This window comes from Atractosteus spatula, chromosome 7 (assembly GCF_055471065.1).
Source record: "Atractosteus spatula isolate fAtrSpa1 chromosome 7, fAtrSpa1.hap1, whole genome shotgun sequence".
Classification (NCBI taxonomy): domain Eukaryota; kingdom Metazoa; phylum Chordata; class Actinopteri; order Semionotiformes; family Lepisosteidae; genus Atractosteus; species Atractosteus spatula.
Window position 1 is genome coordinate 40,683,575 of NC_142712.1, and position 22,662 is coordinate 40,706,236.

Here is a 22,662-nt window from a genome sequence, read left to right on the forward strand (position 1 = left end):
CTCACCTGTCACTTTTTAATATCCCCTTACAAAAGGAAGCTACAGTAGATATTTTACTAGAAAACAAGAAGAACAGGGGAATTACCTTTATGACAACGCATGACCCTGAACTTCTTTTTTCTACGATGACTCCTTTTTTTATTAGAAATTCAAGGTAAACTAACTGTTGCATACAGTATATGGATACCCATTAACAAGTACCTAGACTACAGAGCGTTGTCATACTGTAGCACTGATATCACAGCTATGAATAAGAAAATTGATTACTGCTCACAGAGTGGCAACAGCAGCAGGGATGGTCATGCAGTTCACGATGGGCTGCCCCTACTGGGGGTGATGCAGGACAGAATGAGCCCAGCTGTGCTGGAGTTTGACTCCCATAACGGTACTGAACCACATGCACAGGGGTCACTGGATCTTTAATATCAAAGTCCCACAGGCCTGAAAATGGCACCAGTCCTGCTGTTTGAAACCTGATAGGGGACCAACATAACCCCCCCTTTCTTCTGCTGCACACAAACACTCCCCAAAAAGGCAAAGGATGGATAACCTATTTTTCTCAATTAGTTGGGTGCCTGCACAATTAGCGATTTGTTGCGAAGCCAGAAGCGCTCTCTTACAGGCCATTGGCAGGGAGCCCAGATGTCTCTCCTTGAGTCAGGGGCTGGTCTACACACAGAGATACACTGGGGTGAAGACAGCAGCTGATAGGAGCGCCAAAACCTGCAGCTTAGCAGCTGGCACACAGGGGTGGGCATCCTCCTGCGGGCACTGTCTGCAATGTGACAGCTACAGACTCCCCTGGCACATTTCTGGCCACTGCTACTGCAGTGTGTTCACCTGCTCACACAGCACTGCCAAACTCACCAAGCAAACTCTCTCACAAAAGGGGAAGCCAGGCATTGGATCCTTGCTCCTTGTTGAAAGTATAACTTTAAGTTGTTCTTTATTCATTCATCTTAATAATACTACTGTATTATTAATAGTTCTATAATACTGTATTCTCAGCTTTCCTGCATTGACATCTTAATATATTATAGTGTGCCATCAAAAAAACTGGCCAAGAAATAAAATGCTCATTCTATGCAGATTTAGGATTTAGAAAAGGCTTATATGGGCTATTTCCAGTCAGGCTGCTGTACTCTAAAATCCCCTTTTGCCCAACCACCTGATTATTGTGTGGCCATATGCTCAGGCCACAGGACATATGTTGACACACCAGGATACCAGCCAGACTGTATAGTGAACAAAACCATGTCAGCAGGCAAAGGTGCCAAGCAAGCACAAATAGAGTTGCTGTTATTTTAAGTAATTAGCTGCAATTCTCGAGATTCTCTTTCATCCACATCAATTCAGTGCTAATGAGAAGACCACAGGCCATTTTATTCATTTGTGGGTATGCTGGAAAACAGGCATACCATGCCAAAACCAAGTGGTTGCAGGCAATGGGTATATGGGCGGAGTGGTGGCACTGTGGCTAAGGACCTCTGCTGTGCCTGAAGGTTGCTGGTTCAAATCCCGTGGCTGGCAGAGGAATCCTACTCCGTTGGGCCCCTGAGCAAGGCCCTTAACCCCAACTACTCCAGGGACACTGTACAATGGCTGACCCTGTGCTCTGACCCCAAGCTTCTCTCCGTCTGTGTGTGTCTGTCTAATGGAGAGCAAGCTGGGGTATATGAAAAGAAATTCCTAATGCAAGAAATTTTCTATGGCTTATAAAGTGATCTTATTTGTCAAAAAACATATTTGTTCAAAACAAAGTTCATATTTGTGTTAGATTTTTTCTGCCCGAATCTGACTAAGTAGCTTTATTTAATACTCAGCAGATAGAAGTCAAATCTGTCATGAAAACTTGACAGCTCTTGAAAACAGAGTTGATTGAAAGTCCCTCCAGATAAGAACACCCCTCCTTTTTAAGAGTAGATGAGTCCCATGGGAGGAGACCCATTAAACCCCATTATCTGGATGGAGAGACCAAGAAGGAGCTGTGCTATTGATCGGCCAAGGGTGTGTGTGTGAGGGGGGAAGCGGATTATCTCATCTCTGATAAACATCCTCTGTCTCATGAGGCTGCTTGCTTGAAGAGCAAGACAGGGGCTGTCCTAAGGGTTACATCACTCCGCCAATACAAAGAACACTATTGTGTGTATGCTTGCCTCTGAACATGAAGGGCTTTGTCTGCTCTGACGATACAAAAGCAGAAATCAGTAGAAAGCCAAATGGCAGTTCAGAAAGAACTTTCTGCAATTACCTTAATTGCAAAGGCTCAGCTTTAGAATAGTTTCACACTCATCACTTAAGATCAAACAAATTGCTAATGCTCTAACTCTGAAATTCTCCTGTGTAAAATTTAAAAACAACTTGACATGCTTGTAAAAGGGCTTGATCATTGAAATTGGTAGAACAGAGCTACCAATTACCCATAAAGGTGTTCAGCTGTCACAGGAATGAAGGCATTTCCATAGACTGTCAGAACTATTTCTTGATTGTCTCCTCTATTCATTTGGAAACCACATTCATAAATGAGAGTTATCTGTTTATACAGGATACTATAGGCTATTAAATAGGGACCTGTCATACAGGGAATATGATAAAGGAATGGGAGGGTGAAAAAGAACAAACAGACCACATACTATACTAGAGAAGAAGATATACTAAAAAAACACGAAGGCTTTGCAATGCATTAAAACACAATGGTGTGCAATGCTACTTTTTCTTCCTTGGTCACAACATAATCCCCATATATAAAGAAATACATTTATCTCATCTAGCTTCAAGTTTTCAAATTCCATCAGGAAAGATTTTGATAGGTTGACATTACAGTCACAATAGCACAGACTTACAGATTCGATACCATCGATGCTGAAAAGATGATATCTGTGACTTTTCCTCACCAGCTGCTGGCTTGAAAATCTTTGGCATTGGTGAATTTTAATGTGCTACTGTATCTCACACTTGATCTGTGTTTTGCAGCAGTATGACCAGGTTTCATCATTTGTCACCGCGCTTGGACAATTCAGTGCGCATCCTTGATTTGATTTGCAGTTGTGGGATCCATTCCTAATGAGAGATGTGCCTTTAAATGGAGTGGGAACAAAGTCAATGCTGGAGGTTCATTTTCAGGAAAAGGTTTTCTGCTCAGAAGAATTACTCTATCAGGGCATCACATTTTGGTATTGTATTTGGTATCTGGATTGTGGTCATACAGTGAGGTCAAGGTATTGAGTGTCCAGGAAAGAGATTACAAACAAGGAGAAATATGACCTTGATGCTTCTGGTAACATCATTGAAGAGCTGAAAGTGTTCTCCAGCTGTCAGATGAGAGATAAGGAGCTGAATTGGTAAATTGTGAGTAGACTTTTTGTAACAAAAAAGCTTGTTAAATCCTGCATCTGCCAGATTCTTACAGAAGTCTGAGCAGTCAGGGTGGCAACTGAGGAATAGTGTTTATAGAATGAGCAGTGTGATGGTAAGTGTGACTGGACTCGCTCATCTATGCATGAAATTAACTCCTTGACACTCTTCTTTGGTGGCTTGGAAAATAGGGCCATGCTTCTGAGATCCTACACAGAAGGTACTGTTACTTGTTAGATAAACACAGAAACAATTAAGAATTGGAGATCAGGGTTAAATGACTTACAAGGAGTAAGACATTTTAAACATGCAGGCTTCACATAGCCAGATAAGAGACGGTAAACAAAGTTAAGAAGATAAGGTGTGAAATTCTCAGATGGTGACTAAGGTGGATTGGTGTACTAAACCCAAATCCTGCCAGATTGAAAGGCGAGATGATGCATCTGTGGCAAAAGGTCCAGCAGATACAGTAGAACAAGGTATACCCAAACAATCCTCTTCTCCTGCTGGCAGTACAGTGGGTGCTACAGGGCCTGATGCAGACTGTCATACGGAATCTAGGATTTGTACCATGAGTGTGGAAGTAAAGTGGTATCCTGTGGCTAGAGGGCACATCAAAATACCTCATTTTGTAAAGGTACAATTATAGGTTGACAAATCATTATGTCATCTTTCATGAGGGATGAGACATTCAAAAAGAAGGCCCCAAGAGGGGATATAAAGAGCATACAGAAACAGTGAGCGAACAGAAGGAGAGAGAAAGAACAGTAGAGGAAAGGAGAAAAGATATTGAGAGGGCACCTCCTTTTCCAGACCACAGAGACAGAGCTCTTCAGATAATCTGAGTACTAACGAGATCAACTGTAAGCTTTAAGTAAGGCACATGCTCTCTTATAATTGTAGAAATTATTTCCTATTTGTGATATCCATTAGGCTGAAGAGATTCAAGAGTACACTTTTTCCCTTTACGATACTTGGTGCCTCAATCACAGTGTGAGTCACAGTCACTGGGAGAGCTGTTTTTCTGAGTCTGTAAAGAGTAGGACTCTGGGTCTCACTGTTTCATTTTGTATATACAAAGTAGGTAATGTTGTTCATTTATTTTAAAGAAATTTCTGTTTCTTACGTGGTTATTACTTTGTTAGCACGATGAGAAGAGACACCAATATGCACTGACAAGACAAGGTGTTAAATTGTTCACTTGTAGAAACTGTTCACATAGGAATCTGATGGCAGGACCTGATATTGATTTGATTTTTATAATGTTAACCTTCCCTTTTTTTCCCCAATTATTCACATGCCCTAACCTGTTACAGTGGGAATATCAGAGAATCCTGCTGTAATCGACATGCTCTCCCAAACCCAGGCTCTTCAAGGATAACTGTGAAAGTCAAGCTGTTTTGTCCTGAAAGGTTGGGAATTCTATAAAATTCTCTTCTTTTCAGAGATACTGTAGATCTACTTAACTGAAAATTAACCTCAAGAGAGTATTGTAACATGGAGTGTTAACTAATTTTAAAGTGGGGTGAAGTGGCTTTTTTTTTTACCAAAAATAGAACACATTCTGGAAAACATACTTGATTTACATGCTTTGCATTTACAAAAAGAGAATCTGCCCACTTCCGACATCTCGCCTGTCAAACTCTTATGGGTTGAAGGTCGTAGCTCTAAGGAATGCAAACCTAATGGTGACCTAATTACTTGACCTTTGAAAATGTTACTGCGTGCAGTATTTTTAAAGAAATGTTTAATGACAGCTTGCAAACATATCCAAGTTCAACATTTTGTTTTGTGGGTCATTTAGAATACTTACTGATCAAAACTACTGACGGTTAATTACTCTGCTGTCAAATGTCTGGCTTGTCCTGCGTACATACTGTACACATATATAAAATGCTATTATGTGCTGAGCAATGTTACCAGAGTTAGAGAGCCCACTTTCAAATAAGACTCAACACTCAAAATCCCTGAATGCAAGAGCCGTACACACATTCCCACACCACTGCTCTTCATGCACTTGTATATTATATTTCAACTACAGCAACACAGACATATGATATACATTTAATTAATGTATATGGTAATTTTGTATAATAATATGGTATGATTACTGCCCTCTCTTTGCTCTCTAAATATAGACGTAATTGAAAAGCAGTTTAAACCGAGAGTTTGTATAAAACAAGGCCATATAACAAAGCAGGGCATCTTTAGAATGGCACAGATTAAAAAAATATGCTTTTTCCCCCAAACAGATGTGTAAGTACAGTCTGCTGCCTCATGTGCATCGAAACAGGTACAGACTGAATTCCCTCTGAGCCATCTCCAATGTCACCAGCCACCCACTGGGAGGAGCAGCACAGACCGATGGGTAATTAAATGTTTGCCAGCGGGGAATAGGCCTGTCTGCTCAGTGGCAGGCTAGAAGGGGCATCTCTTTGACATGAGGGCTCATTATGGTCCCTGCATCTTTCTACACTGACAGGCAAACGAATGGTTCATTAAGACACATTAATGCGTGCTCTTGCTGGGCAAAGAGACATGCACATTCTTCCCCAGGCCTTCGTCCATTTCCTTTGGGACTGAGCCCATGTTAACCATAAGCCCCCAACCCCCACCCCTGACTACCAGCCAGTCTTAATACAACATTAATTATTAAGCTGGAGATAAATGATAAAGGCTGTGTGTTTTTAGAGAGGTAAAGCATTTACATTATTGCATTAGACAGACAGAACCTTCTTTCTTGTTAAGCATGTTCTTAAAGACAAATGATTCATAACGACATTTTAAAGATGCATCTGGACACTAAACAATGAATGACACGCTGCAGGACTACAGTCAAAGGATGGACTGGGCACAGGGAATACATTAATAACCTTAAACATGCCTTCAGTTTTTCTAATGTAGCTCTGAGAAAGACACAATTAAAGAAGGTGGCACAGCAGATATGAACATAAAACAGGGTGCTCCACCCAGCTGTACAGTTTGGAACCACGGAGGGATAAATGCGGAGATTGAATAAAAACTCCCAAGCAACAAAAAATAATCCTGCATTTGAAAATCTTTTTCTCTGTACTGGATTACTCAAATTTTCGGTTGACTCTTTAGAACAGTCCAATAAATGTTTTTGTTTACACGTCAAATTCTCTATTTGAAAAAAGGTTCAAATCTAAGCTAAAGTACTTTTATTTACTGCTGGAAAGGCAGAACATCCAAAAATATACTGTATACAGAATGACTTCAGAGGTGGGCAACTCGATGATCATTATAGCATCGTCTTGGATACAATCTCTACACAGTATTATTACCTTTGACACAGCTTTGAGCCTAAGATGGCATCCTCACAGGAAATATATTTTAAATGCTCAATAGCACATCAAAAAAACATTGAATTTCAGTAACGTAACCTATACTTGCTAATTACTATGAATAATTTTGCAGTCATTGTATTCAATGAGGTCTCTCTTGTACAAGACGAAACTTCACAAAACTATGAAAGATACAAGAGGTAATGGAAGACACACAATTTGTACAGAAACTATCATCAGCTCCCATCCTACCCTTATTTAACTATTTATAACAATTAAATAAATGGTATAACTAGAAAACGTTTACTAATCAGCTTTGAAGAACACAACTTATAAGCAAGAACAGGAAGCAGACGTTTTATTAAGATAACATGTAATTCAACATCGAAAGCAATAACATGAAACGTGAATCTGTTAACTTGTAATAAAACACCTCAAGCAGTCTACGTGTCTGGCTAGAAAATGTGGCTTGTGTATCGTTCGCTGGTTACATGAATCTGACAGACTCAAAACCGAATGAAATACAAGCGCATTATTCCAACAGTGATTTGATTTGGCGTCCCTCTGTTTTGAGATCGCTCAGCCTGCTCTTCTTTTCTGCGTTTCCTTTACTCGGCACCCGATAGGTACGTCCTTTTAGAGGACGATGTGCGTTTACCAGTTTCAACGACATTATTTCAATTTTAAATCAACATGTACAAAGTTTGTAATGCTAGTAAACAGTCCCTTATAATGATCCATTGTTAGATATAATGAAAGATAAATACAATTTCAGAAGGCTCTCTGAAATTAAACTTAGTGCATTTGGTGCAGCAGCAGCTGAAATCTCAATGATAGTCATCTTACGGCAAAGCTTAGAGTCATTAACTACATTGACAGTGAAATAAACTCCTGCTCTTATAATATATTATTAGTGGTAAATACAACAAACTTTAACACCCTAGAGTAGCACAGAAGCAACAGAAAGAGCTACAGGGGGAATTTAAAAAAAATGTTTTGTTGCACATGGTGGTGGCCCCCATCAGCTTCAGGGTCCTTCAAGCCCTGGAGACTTTCAGAGCGCAGCTGATCCCTATTTTCAGAATAAGGTTGTAAAATGAGCTGTCAAACTACACCTTCTTCGTAATTGTAAAGACTAGAGAAGTTGCAGAGTATCAACAGAGTGAAACTCCCTAGGATGCTAATTGTGAGTAACTACAGACATTATGATATTATTTTGACCTTTTCTTTAAAGGTACGCAGCAGGAGCTGTTTGAATTTGAAGCTGGTGTCATTTCCCCATTTCTCTTGCTTTGTGAAAGTTGGTACTAATGGCCACTGCCATTCTCCCGCTGAAAAACTGAAAATGCGGCGCAAATTTCCAAAATGAATGGCAAACGGGCCCAGACAGAATCGGCATAAGGAAGAGTACTAAAGAAGAGTGAAGGGGGGGGAAACATTATGAAACCGCCAAACCGAGAGAACTCTCCCTGCCTAGTGTGCATGGATTTTGTATTCATGCCGAAGCCAGGACACATTTCTTACCGTGCTCTGGAGGATACTGAAAGCCTCCTAACTGCCTGTGGGCCCATCTTATTCTTTAAACATTCATGATCAAAGTCCTCATCGCACCTGAATTGCCATCAATATTGCATTGTGACTGCAGGGGTGGTGCCATCCTTGAGGTGGAAGTCAACCAGTCCCTTGTGTGGGAAAACGGGAAATCCATTTGTATACTTACCCCTGCTGTGCTGATCTCCTTTTTAACACCGACTCCGCTGTCAGGCTTTAAGGATGTTGTACAGTACCTCTAATCCTACTGACAGGTATTATCAGGGAACAAGGAACCAGTTTTCACTTATCAACTATATAAAATTCCAAAAAACACACAACCCCAGAGAAGGAGGTTGGGGAATTCCATGTTATCTTTTTAGTGATTTTATTAGACTTAAAACAGAATAAAAAATACAAACAAGGTTAAACTTATATGCTTTACAGCTATGTTACACATCTGTTTTGTTGCAGTTGTACAAAACACAAGCCTCCGCAAACGCAGTTCTAGTTATTTTACTGTCGTGAGGGTTATTCATACTTTAAGTATTTACACAAAGATACAGCTGCTTCCTTAAAACAAAGATGTTAGTATTCTATCATTAAAATAAACAAATTGTTTTCATTCCCGCCTCTAGTTTTAAAGCTCTCAGAAAAAAAATCACTTTTAAAAAAAGACATAAAAAAGATGCAATCAAAAGTGTAAAAATGGGCCTTTAAGGAAAGAGCAACATGATTTCATAAAGGTTGTTTAAAAGCATAATTGTATTTAAAAATGGGTAGTTTTTGGTCTAGTTTTTTTTTTAAACATTCTGTTTACTCTTTATGATGTTATTGATATTTGGGAAATGCTTGATGCAAGGCACTAAGCTTTAATAGATGCAGTTCTAATATTGATCAAATTCAAAAGCCTGAAGAAAATTCCCTAAAGGGAATGTAATTCGGTATCATATTTCCCCATCTGGAAATCTATATATGCTGGCATGCCTATTGGAAAACAAACTGGAGCTACACTTTGGAGCCATCCTTAACTCTGCTGTCTGCAAAACATCTGCAGAACACCTAGCAGTAAAAAAAAAAGTAAAATGAAAAGGATCCAGATTGTGGAGATGAGGTAAACCAACATTTGATTACAAAAAGAATGTATTACCAGGTGAAGAAGCCCTAATTAACATCTAAACTTTGATGCACACAGCAGCTGTAATTTCTGTTCACTGGCTATCTTGTTTGTTTAGGTAATACAGATGCAAAATGCAACAATTCCACCTGCTGGCCAAAATATCCAGGAGCCAATACACAAGCCCTCTCAGTGAGAGAGGAAAGATGCGACACATTTCTATCGCCTTCTCTGGATGGAACAGTACCTAGATGCTACTGAAAACCCAGAGGAGCCAATAGAACTTGCACACTACCGCAACCTTACCTGAATGTGATCCTATGAGAGGAATGAGTTTGGGCTTGAAATATTACAAAACTGCTTTCATGTCATTTTCTGTTCCTGGGGTTCTTTCTGGGCTCTGAGACCCTGATATTTGGAACTGTGAATGTTTCAATTGAAGAATGGGTCTGCCTTGCTGGGAGAGCATGAGAAGGGCAGTATTACTGATGAAATCAGCACTTTGAAGAAATGAAACAAACCAGAGAGGAGAGGAATTCATGTATACCCATGCTTCCACATTTGTTTTCCTTAATTACAACCCATTTCTTACACCCAGACTCATCTGTAGTCTTAATATGAACTATAACCATTTTAACGACCAAAATGTCCCTGCTCTCTTTTCTCCGGCCAACACTTCAAAAGTCGGAAAAAAAACGTCAAAGACAATTCCCCCTTTGGCTGTTTATTTTAAATGCAATGTCTAAAAGCGCACCATGAGATCTGGGAAAGAAAAGAGCTGATGAGTTAAGAAAAAAGGACAAATTCTATTTTAAAGACTGGAGAAAAAAATCTTTAATAACAAGGCAGATACTGTTTTCTTATTCACAAGAGTACATGCTGTAAAGTGGCTTTCTGGCCACACAGAAACAGAGAAATCCCCCTTCCTGCACTGGTGCATATAAATGGCAACTTCCAGAACATATGAACACTGTATGAACATATGAACATATGTGAAAGCTTCACAGGAGCTCGACTGTCCAGCCCTGCAGCAGTGCTCCAGGTAAGAGCTTAGGTAAGAGATTCACTATATTCTCCCTTTAAAAAACAATGCTTAAAATATTTGATCACAACAGCTTATTAAAGGGTGTGCAGCTGCAAAGTGCACAATTTTCAATCTCCACAAATCCTCAGAAATAAACGAAACATTTAATGCTAATGCGATGCTTCTAAAAGTAAGCATTTCATTGCACTCAGGTATGTACAGTATGACAAACAAACTAAAAAATGTCCTTCACCTTGACAGCTTGACTCTATATTCAGTTGGGATTTCTTCCATTCAAAGGCTAAAGTGCTTTCGATTATAAATCCCTCTCTGAAAAGGAGCAACAAGCAAACACTGAAATGCAGCATGGCTAAACTTCCTCTGAAAGAGGAAAACACACTGAACTTCTCGTTCTCTTTCAACATTCAGTCATTTAAAACAAGGTCAAAATCAAAGCTCCAGGTAAGTTCATTCTCATTATTCTAGAGCAATGACCAAAGGGTTTTAAAATAGTGGTTTCAGACAAAGTCATTTGTAAAGAAAAAGAACAGCAGTCATCCAGCAGATATTTTTATCCGCTCACTCATGGAAAACTCATTCAAGGGTGACAAATAAGGAGTCCAGTAAAGACTGCTTTACATTAACCACTGAACTGCAGAACTAAATAACTGATCCCCACAATTCTATTTAATTGTTATTCTTTTCAGATTCTCAGGGCCTTTAAGGATTTCCAGACATTACCCTAGGATAACATTTTCCTAAGAGATGCATCCTAAATAATCTGGTGAAAATTTGCCAAAACACCAATTTAACAGCAAGGGAGTTAAATTAAGCTGAGTGTTCTATCTGTCATGTGTCCTCCAGATCCACAATAGTTTGCACAGCTTAGTTTTCTCTTGCCAGCTTTTGTATAACAGGAAGACTGGTTCAGACAATAATGGTGTGGAGTTTGAAGATAACTTGTCACCCAAGTCTCTGAAGAAATAAAAAAATCACATATATCGTTCTACATACTGTAAAATGTTACATTTCCTCTAGAATTATTGACCACCCTCCAAAAATGCCACAGCACAATGTAAGGCTATACACAGTTTGTAAAGGTGTCTTTAGGATAGCTTGGAGAATAATCTATGTGTAGTAAAACGCTTTCCAAGCTCAGCACCTCTGAAGGCAATACAACACCTCATCTGAGGGTTAGAAAAAAATTGATACAATATCACTTGTTTTTAACTTTACATATAAAATGCATGCTACTAGCAACATTGCTTTCGGTAACTGAACTAAAAGTCTTTTAATCTACAACATTTACTGAATTTAAATACACAGAAGAGTTACAATTAACCTTTGGCGATTTCTGCTGAGGTTTGAAATTCAGTCACTGAACTTGACGAATACCATTTGAACGATATTCGAAATCACATCTTTTCAGAACGAATGTGACAATGGAATTCTTGCGCATAAAGCATGTATAATGTGTTCCTGCAATCCAGTAAAGATCAGAACAATGAATTCTACAGAGAGAAGAATAAAAGCACTAGGAAAGCACAAGCAGACGACACGTTCTCCATTTTCATGTCAAGAAAGATTTTCTGCCACTGGGGCCAGATGTGCAGCACTTCAGGGGAGATGACAGCATAAGGCCTCGCTGGTGGTGCTCTGCAGAGGGATGACATGACGAAATCGGAGCAAGGGGAGTTAACATGCAGGCCAGATCATAAGGCCATCCTCTGCCTCAATACAGCTTGCTAACAAAAGTCTTCTTTATTGCTTTGATGTTTTTACAAAACACCTGAGAGTGAGATATTACAATCTGGGGCATGGGAGTTTAAAACGAATGCACCGTCTGACATCATTCCCAGAGGATTTAAACTGCTTCTTCACTCATTTAAACACATTGCATGTCATAATTGTACAGCCTTTTGCTTACCTGCTTTCTGAGCTAATCAGTAACCACAGCATTGTCTAAATAGAACCACTATTCAGTAAGTCACTAGCAACCAAGAGTAAAATTTGTAACTTTACTCACATTCTAAACCTCTTCCTACTATTTAAGTAATTTGTATATTTTTATGCTCAACCCATCATTTTCCACACAATGGCACTTTACCCTGCCTTCAGTGTTGGATCATCCTGCTGCCTGCACATACTCTATACTCACTGAACTCAGGAAAGCTGCTCTTTAAACCCCAGCATACTGTACACATGGAGACATATTCCCAGAAAGTGGTGTCTTCCTCGAGTGGTAGGAAGCTTTTCCAAGCAGCTTGAGATGATTCCTGCTGTACACTTCAAAACAGAAAAAAGCTGGTCACCGAATGCAGCGATCACAACCCTGTGAAAGACAACCTGCCAACAATTAAAATCATAACTACAGCAGGATTCTGAAACATGCCATCAGCCACCATCTGGAAAAGTCACATAATAGGCAGATTCTCTTTGACCACAGAAACATTGGTCCAGACAATGTTTCATTACGTAAAAGCCAGATTAGCTACAGGGAAGTGCTTTCTTAAGAAAATGCATAACCAGCAATGAGACCCCTGGAAACTTTTAATTAGAAACTTGGGCTACATCAGGGAAGCCAGGCTTCAGAGTAAAGATGCTATCTTCAAAGGCTTTCTCAAAAAGTCCTGCAAGACTGTGGAGGCCAATGAACATTTCAGACAAAACTCACACAGCCCACTTCAGAAACCAGAGAAACTCAAAGTCATACCTTAAAAATCCGAATTCCAGGCCATTTTGATATGTAAGCAGGCACAATATTCATCTACAGGCTTGTAAGGTGTTTCACACAAGCACTGTGACAAGCGCAAATCAAACAGCCATGCATCTATAATCAAATTAAAAAAAAATTTCAAGCTTACCATACGGTATCTCAGTATGACATCCTGGAATCAGCGTCAATGTAATCAGGTTTTTACCACAGACGGTTAGGTTAATAACAGCATTCTGGGAAATAGGAACATACTGCCTAAAGAACTATGAAAGGCTTCAACCACATGGCTGATGTCCAAAAACTCTGAAAAAAAGACACTGTATAAAACAGTGCCTGAAAGATTATTATACCAAGAAATTCTGGGACTTGCAATCCTGAACACATTTTTTTTATTATAAGCAAAGCATTTTAGAAGAAACTGTCTTCAAGGAAAGATCAATGTTGAAATCCTTTCTAAAATCTTTCTCTATATTTGAGAACCAGTGCAAGCCCAAAGCCAGAACATACCCAATTCTGTGACCCTTTGCACTTTTAAAATAAAACAAAATAATCAGATACCTGACTATAGTTTGATGAATGTTGGTTTTTACATATGAATTTTGAAAATAAACAGAAATTGGTGTACTGCAGAAATAACTGTTTTCCTGGTCTTTTTCTATCCCTGTTCCTTGAATAGTACACAAAAGCATCAAAACATACAATAAGTAGACACTGCACCACGGGAGTTTAATACTATCAGCTCACTAGACACTGAGCATTACAGTAATGGATTCCTTTTGCTCGCGTACTTCTTAAATTAATTTGCAAAGCCATCCTTGACATATCTAACTCACTGTAAGCCCTTCAAAGGATTATCTTACTTTAATAGATGACAGCTGAAAGACTTTTCCTGGGAACTCAAGGGGAACATCCTCTCAGAGGTGAAATTTGTTTCTTTCACAAAATCTGCAAACCAACCTTCTGAGTAATTCAATTCCAAAACACTTTTCATTCCTTTGCATACCAAAATAAAAGGCTATAAGAATGAACCCTGACTGTATTTGCTTTTACCAATTTTTGTTCTAATCCCAAACAGAACTTTAAGGAGACGAACGGCTCTGATGGGCAGGGAGGAGTGAGGCTGAAGGAGCTCACCCCCCCCACGTGGTAACGGAGTTGGCATGTAACAGCTCAACCCGGGGCTCTCCAAACTGTGTGGGCGTGAAATGAAAAATCCCAACACCTCTGTTATCAAAGGACAAATCAATCCAGTTTTTCAATTATAGGGATTAATTAGCTCCAGTAGTTAAGAGCCCAGCAGGGACGAAAATCAGTAAAGACAGGGGGCTTTCAAGAACGGGGCAGGTTATAATGCGGAGAGAACCGCATTTCATGCATTTATTTTTCATTTCACAACAACTTTAGACATTCCTTAACTCAATCCAACTAACAGCTTTTTCCATTTTGTGATCTAGTGAAGATGTAATAAGTGCTAATTGGGTGTTATAGTGAGGTATGTCGATGTTTTAAGTGAAACACTTAAAACATGAAACAGCAATAACGCTGAATAAGAAAGACAGGTAATGATAATGAGAGCCTCACTCATCAGTTTTTTCTTTGCTGTGGGAATCTCTGAGGGTGAACAACAAAGCATTAAAGCAGGTACAGTATGGAATCCCTCTGACTGTTTTCGAACCACTGAGCTAAAGTCACTCTGCTTCCCCTCAGCAAAGTGCAGACTTTCATGCTTAAACATGAGATCTCCATCTACCAGGCCTGGTGACACTGCAGTGGGGGGATTTATTTCTAAAGCTTCTATGCAAAAACATCTGAATTCATCAGTGCCTTCAAGAACAAAGGGAATTGCAGAAATCTCAAAGATCTAAAATTATCTAAACATGTCCTGGGGATGAAAATCAATTGAATAATGAAGGCTTAGACAAATCAGAACAGCTTGCTTTGCAGAAAGAGCTGAAATGTGTTACCTGGTAAGACTTTGTTCTTCAAACATCTGTTTCAATTTGAACTGATTGCCCCCAGTGGAGAGCAATTAAGGAATAACAATGCACCTGTACAACTTGGCTAAGTCTCGCTCTACATCATCAAAGTTCAAACAAATTCATTCCACTTCTCCTAGTGATTACAAAAAAGGAACAGGATGCATCTCTTTGTATTTCAAACAGGTGGATTTTCTCCTCTCTGGGAGATTTCCAGTAGGAGACTCAAATCAAATACAAATAACAGCATTAGTCCCAGGGATTAATCCCACATAATTTCAAGCAAACACTAATGGTCACAAGCCTTTTAATTACAATAAATAAAATATCAGACTACACAGTATTCAGTAACAGCCCACTCGGCAGCCCAATGTCGCCAATCGGCAAACTTTTAAAATCAGCAAAAGAAAGAAAAAGAACTCCTAAGAAAATTATTTTTCAAGTGTCTTTGCAACTATAAATGCTCATTTTAGAGTAGGTTATTCCAGCCTTAACAGAAAGGCACAGGTCCTTTCCTGCAGCAGACAGCTGCATTATTTCCTTGAACATGGAATGCTACCACAATTTCCCCAGCCCACTCAGGTATAGTATACTGTATACAGTAAATGGGTACTGTATCTCTCCAATGGACAAGCATGGGATGAAACTATAGTAGGGATGTCATGTGATTAAACATGAACCCTGAATTCAGAAGAGCCTTAAGAATATGATACTGATATGATAAGAGTTTGGGCTTTGATTCCATTAGACATATTTGTTATTGCATCATCCTTCTGTAATATAACACTGATAAGAAAAAGAATCTTTAAGGAACATTTTAAAATTGCACTTGATTTGTGCTTATCAGCATTATACAAAGATACCAAGAGCTAATGGCTTCCATTGGGGATATCTGATAAACTGTAGGCATGGGCTATGCCTTTATATGGCTGTTAAGCAGACATTAATATTTAGAAGTCTCATGGGGTAAGTGGAGAATGTATTCAATGCATTTCAATAAAACATGACTTCAGAGGACCCACCGGAAAGATGAAAATGGATCTGCATTTGAAATAATTTCACTGGTTACTAATTTCATGCATGTTACTTAGGTGCATAACAGAAGAAGTGTCTAGTCTAAAAGGTGTGATGCAGACAGCTATCCATTTCCGTGATATAATTCAGCCCCTTGGACCTGATCTGTTGAAATTCACCTTCAAGTTAAGAAGACTAAAGTCAGACAAATACCATTTTCATCCTTGCTGACCAAACTCTGGAGTTAACCACTTCATTACACTGAACCTTTTCAGCAGAAAACCATTCCAAGCAACAAACCCATGGCTCAGGACTGACTATAAAACTTACTGGGCTGTCACTCTGAGCTCAGGACCTATCCTATTTAAATAAATCTATTCATACTTCAGTCACAAATTGAACAAGGTACTCTAGCTTTCCTGCCTGCCATTTACGTGTAAAATAATGGAAAAGCTGCTGTACATATTCAGACATATCTCATTCTCAGAAATCTCCTGTTCACCTCGGAAACCCCCCTTTGCTCTCTCCTGTCCCTGCAAGAAAAGCCTCTGTAAAGTTTCTGCCTTGGCACATTTTGCAAGGTGGCTCTCTGCTCACGGATTTAAAACTCCTGCTGATCCACAAACACCCTCATGTCAAGATAGCATTAAAACACTTTCTCCAATGAAAGAGACACCGGAGCCCTGTGTGTGCCAGGAAGATATGCATAGGACTTCCCACACTTGAGGAAAAAAAGAGAAACGTGAGCCTAGAAATTCCATCCACAATCAATAATCCGCTTTTCACAGGTGAGGGTTACAGTGATCCGGAACCTAACCTGGATGGACAGGGCACAAGTCAGGGATGACGGAACAATTTCTCTTCCACTGGAAGGAACACCAATCTATCACAGGGTCACGGAGAAAGGGACAATTTAGAATAGCTGATCATACTTGCAACTCAGAGATCAGAGGAAGCCAGTACACCCACATGAACATTGAGAGAACACAGACTCAGACCAGATACCCAAGTTAGAAAAACAAATTCAGGATCCTGGATGTGTGAAGCAGCAGTGTTAACCACCATGCCAAGTCTAGAATTTGTGAATTGGAGGACTGGATTATTAGTCTTCTCTTAAACTGTACACAAATTTAAGAAAGACCTATCTACGTCTGTCCTGCAGAACAAACGGTCCAAAAGGTAATGACACTCAAACAGTTTATCATGTCCTAGAAGGTGAACGTTTGCTTCAGATGTATCCCCAGTATTCCGCATTAACAGGAGATGGAACTAAAATAAACTTTTCATCTTCCAAATAACTGACATTAAGAAAAATGTATTTAAAATTCAGGTGCAAAAATATTTTTTCTACAATATTGCAGCTGACACACACCTCGGAATACAGCCTAGAATTGAGAGCTTTTAAAGAAAAGAAAAAAAGATACCGTTGTGAGTTTCAAATCAACACTTTACTGAATTACAGCACTGCTGTAGACATGTTAATATGAAGAAAAAAAATTATTGCCAGGAAGTTCTTCTCTAGTTTTATATCTGGATTATGCATCTGCATTAGTAAGTATCCCCCTCAAAGGCCAAACACAAACTTTTGACAGCAAACAAATGTTAAGGGGTTCAAGCATTCAACCAAGTCCCAGAGTGACCTCAGCTTTTCACGTGAGGATTTCTGATTCAAAGCACAGCAGCAAACAAACTGGTTTTAACAATAAACAAAATCTTCTCTAGCAGATTAGACAGCTGCATCCCACATGTATACACTGTGTAAATATTAGCAACCTGCTTCTGTCTCTACATAAAATATACGATACAAATACTGTTATGCTTGCTTGGAGCGGCAGCACCTGATGCAACTGCTTAGCTGTTGTGTGATTGTTTGTAAAAACAATAAAAAGTGAATACAAATGAATACAAAACAATTCGTAAATAGGCAGAATAGATATGACAACAATAATATACATTATGTAAACAAATATATTAAATTAAGACATTAAGTTATTGATACATTAAGAATTGACGTTACTGAAAAAGGTGGACCCACCATTTTTTAAATACATGAAAATAATGTTTTATGTATATATATATAGTTGCAGACAAATATGCACACCCCTCTTCTCCAAGGTTATTCACTTAAGTATTAAGTGTAATAAAAAGCTGTTGCACTACATATATTTGACTATTCCTACAGTATTTCACTGACTCATCCCAGCAAGTGGTGGATACGAGTATTAGTGAATGAACTAACTTAAGACTCAGGGTGTGAATACTTCTGCAACTCTATAGAAGTCTAGGTAAAAAAAAATAAAAAGACAGTCCCATTCTTGTTAGCTTTTTTATGTAAATGAAAATACAGAGAATAAAGAAAACGAACATCAGCATCTTCCTGTTTGACGGTTCCCCGAACCCCAATGAGCTCAGACTGTCCTCAGGGCCCAGGCGTGAAAGGGTAGCCTCACACCCCCAGTGAAGAACAGGGCATGATAAGTCCAGGAACGCAAGTGAGAGGGAGAGTCATGCTATTCCGGAGAGCATGGAAAAATATTAGCAATGCCCAATATCCTGTACTTTTTCCTCCACATTACAGACTGGGGGAGGGAGGGATGAGGTACCATGAACCGTTTTCGGCATTCCCCTCTTCTTCAAACCACCATCATCACATTTCCCCAGCTGTACACGGTCACTGGGCTGCGGCAGGATAAAGAGTGAAACAGCATTGCCTTGTGCCCCCCTGCCCCTGCCACGTTGCTCTGCTGGGGCACAGTTAAGGAGTGGGTACAAACCAGGAAATCCACAAACACAAAGGCCACATGAGCCAGGAGGTGAGAAGGTCCAAGGCTTGAGGTATTGGAAACAGAAGATTCCAGAGGTAACAGGGTCTGTACACAAACAAGCCTATAGCTGGGGATCAAGGGAAGGCAACACAAAAAAGTCTTTTTTTTTTTTTTTAAGAAACAAGGGCTGGTGCCAGTACCTGTCCACCGTGGTTAAGGGCAAACCATTCACACAGATGAGAGACGGGGTTGGAATACGGCAGAGGTTATCGGCTGGGTAATGATGGAGAGTAATGATCATGTCCATTTTAATTCACTACCTTTCCGTGGTTGAGTGTGTTAGCAAGAGCGTAAAAAAAAACAACTAATTTTCTCCAAACTGAGATCCGCAACCTTTCTGGGGTACAGCTCAGATGGGACTCCAAGAGACTAAAGGAATTGCCAGCAAGGCATAATTATATGGCTTTCTTGTTGAGTGTCCATGGCATGTCCTACTGGGAAATAAACTCTCAGGTATTTCTTCTTTTAAACCCCATGAGAGAAGAGACCTTTGGGCATGACCTGTACCAAACTCTCCCTTTGTGAGAGGTGGGTGTACATTAATGAAGAAGGAGTTTTGCATAACCATGTGTCATCTACACTGAACCTAGTCCACAGCAGATATTTCAGTAGGACTAACAGTAGTAGGATTGCTGAAACCTTAGCCTACTTTTAAAAATGTATAGAAATGGATATTTCAGCTACACCATAACCGTTGATGGGTGCCAGACATTCACTCCTGCTAACGGAAGTCACAGGAATGGCATTCCTACAGGACCAGAATATTAAGATTCTTTACAAATGATCCTAGAAAATTCAGGATTTGAAAAAAAGCACTGAATCACAGAAAGGCAAGAAAGTACAGTCATGTTTCAAAACCACATTTTTATCGGCTCCATCAAGTGCATTCATATGAAAAAAAAACCAAAAAGATGGGAAAAATCCAACATGACCCAAACCACTAGATGCTCTTTCAGAATGCATAGTTTTTTCAGGGCACATCATTCATGGTAGTTTACCAGGTCAGAAGATCTTAAATATGTACTCGTACAGTATATCAATATGATAAACCCATCTCCAACATCCTGGTAAATGATGGCTTATATCTTATAGTTGATATGTAATGGGGCTGACACTGCAATCAGATTTTGTTTTATACGTGTACCTTAAGGGGCCTGTCTGTAGCTCAGACCTGAAAGGGAATAACTCTCTAGCTAACAGGAAAGCAAAAAAAACAAAAACAAAAAAGTGCACGCAAAATATTCTAAAACATCAACCTTTTCCTCCCCCTTTCTGTCATCTGAGTGCCCCTATACTCTCACACCCATGCTCCCCAAGGTCTCCAGGACCAAAGAAATGGAGGAAACCGGTACAATTCTGGTTCCAAATGTTTTCGGTCTCACCTGCTTGGAGCCAAAATGGCTGGCACTTGCTACAGTTTCCTAGTCTGCCCCTTCAGCTACAAGGACACAATCCCCAGTGCGTTGCTCCCATTTCCTGGTGCCTGTGTGTAAGTCAGTCAGGAGCACCCTCCCCTGCCTAGCCCCGCTCCACACACACACGTGCACGCGCACACGGAGGGGCAGGGCTACGCCAGCGAGTAGATTGCATTGACAGGAGAGGTGGCCTCTGAGCTCTCGTTGCCTTCCGTCTCGTCCTTGTCCTTCTTGACGGTGTACTGGCCAATGAAGGAGCCGTCCTCGTTGAACTGGCCATCCCCTCCCTCCCCATAGTCCACCAGGCTGTCGTCGCTCTCTTGCATCTTGACCATCCCGTCCAGCGATGTCTGGCTGCCCTGCAGGGGTTTGTTGTCCTCATCACTGGGGCACGGCAAAGAGGGAAGAGAGTTAGAGCTGTGCTTTTCCGTTATCGCCTCCTGTGTCTCCTCTCTGCCTGCTGCCTCGTGTCTCACTCGCTTTACAAGCTGCCTGATGACGAGCTCTGCCTGAGACGAGGCTTCACGAACAGCTTACAGTTTCACTTGTACAGTACGTTTACAGCATTAGAAGAATTACTTAAGACTCAAATCAAGGCTAAAATCACTCAGGTGTAAAATATCAGCTAGAATTAAGTATTATTTTCTAGCTTATTTACATTCACAGCATAAGATTTTTTTAAATATCAAGGTTAGATGGATGAAGCTACTTTTACTATTAAAAAATTACTAAAAACACCAAATCAAACTTGTTTTTTGAGAAACTAGACAGGAATTATGAAATAAACTGCCAAAACTGCCATACCAGTTAACAAATCCATTTTTTTAAGCTCTCCCTGCATCATATCAAAGCTGCAGTACCTCAGAGTTTGTACTTAAGATATTGACTGTAAGATATGTCATGACGACATAAGTATGATGTCTAATGGGAGAGTCAAAGTTAAAGCTATTATTCCAGCTAGACAGATGGAAAATTGTGACCATCTACTGTACCTCTCAGCATCTTTTTCCGTAACACAATCCCACACACATGCTGGACCTCCCCATATCGACACCTTCTGACAGGGGTGCTGGTTCATACATGCTGTCTGATAAAATTAGCCACTGCTGTACTGCTATTACAGTGTATCAGGGTCTATAATAGCTACATAATAGCTATAATAGGCATAATAGCTACTGCTGTTGACTGGTCTCAGACTTTCAACAGCAAGCTTATGAATTTTCCTTATAACCAAATGTTACCCCATTAAAAAGACCATTACTTTCAGCACCGCTTCCTATCTTAGCTGTATTTAGGCAAGATTATCAGTTGGCCCCAATTTTTTGGCCAGCACTACATTCCTATGGATTCATATCAAGCAAGCACAAACTCAAACTGAAAACTAGTTTGCAAAGAGTATTGCAAGTTAAAGGCTGAAAGAGGCAGGAAAGGCCAACAACTGAAGTTCAGAAGACACAGTTATGGTATATTTTGGTTTACAATTAGAAATGTACCAAACAATGAAATTAGTATGGGCTGCGATGTAGCATCAGAACCTCGCACACCAGCAGAGAAGTTAGAAATTGGGAGTTAACTCAACACATAGGTGAAACATTGGCATTCTGCATGCTGTGTTAGGGGTCCGCTTGGGAATCAGGCAACGGAGATCAGCGGGCTAGAAAAAAACAGAGGCAAAAGCTGGCCCCTGTGTGACCTCCTACCCGCTCATCAACAAAAAACACACCTCCCTTTCACCAAAGCATTTTTGCATCAGAAACATCACATACGGAACAAGAAGAGGTAAACAGATGAGTGCAAACAGGAACTGGAAATGGGACGAACATATTTGCTTTAATCGATTAATCTGTTCATGGGGATGGTTTGTTGTGTAAATCTGTTAATCACCAATTATTCTCTTTATACGTACCGTTTATTATAGGGAAGAGTGGAAGCACGGTTTATCCTAAAACATGCAGTGAAATAACAACCTTTATTACCTGGCACCCCTGTTCTCAAGTGAAGCAGAAATAGTTGACCAAACCCCAAACCTGAGCATTTTACATCTGTCCAAAGGATTTCTTAAAGAGGACTATCTGCCCATTTTAGTGGTGTCCCAGACAACTCTGGTGTTCAATTATACAGAGTCAAGATCAGGTAAACCCTGTCAATTACATTAATTATATTGGAAGGAACCGGACTCCAGTATGGTGTATATTAATCTCAAATACTGTAGGTGAGGTTAGACTAACCAATGGTTTCTTGGCTCTCATACTGCAAGAAGTATGGCTTACGATTAATGGATTAATCGATTAAAACCCCTGAGCAAAACCCAATTAAATGAAAATTCAAGATGAATGTGCAGCTTGGGGTTAAGCTCCAAGCGGAGTCAGGGTTATGAGGCTGTTAC

At 39.9% G+C, this 22,662-nt stretch overlaps 1 protein-coding gene across 1 annotated transcript in view; it reads right to left on the bottom strand.

Annotated features, from left to right (window-relative positions):
• Positions 1-20,295: 20,295 nt before the first annotated feature.
• nfasca (neurofascin homolog (chicken) a) overlaps positions 20,296-22,662 on the bottom strand; it is a 79,981-nt gene continuing 77,614 nt past the window's right edge. The window contains exon 33 of the mRNA XM_088921817.1: positions 20,296-20,660. Within this exon, the coding sequence (XP_088777943.1) occupies positions 20,429-20,660 (232 nt within the window). The 3' untranslated portion in view covers positions 20,296-20,428. The remainder of the gene's footprint in view (positions 20,661-22,662) is intronic.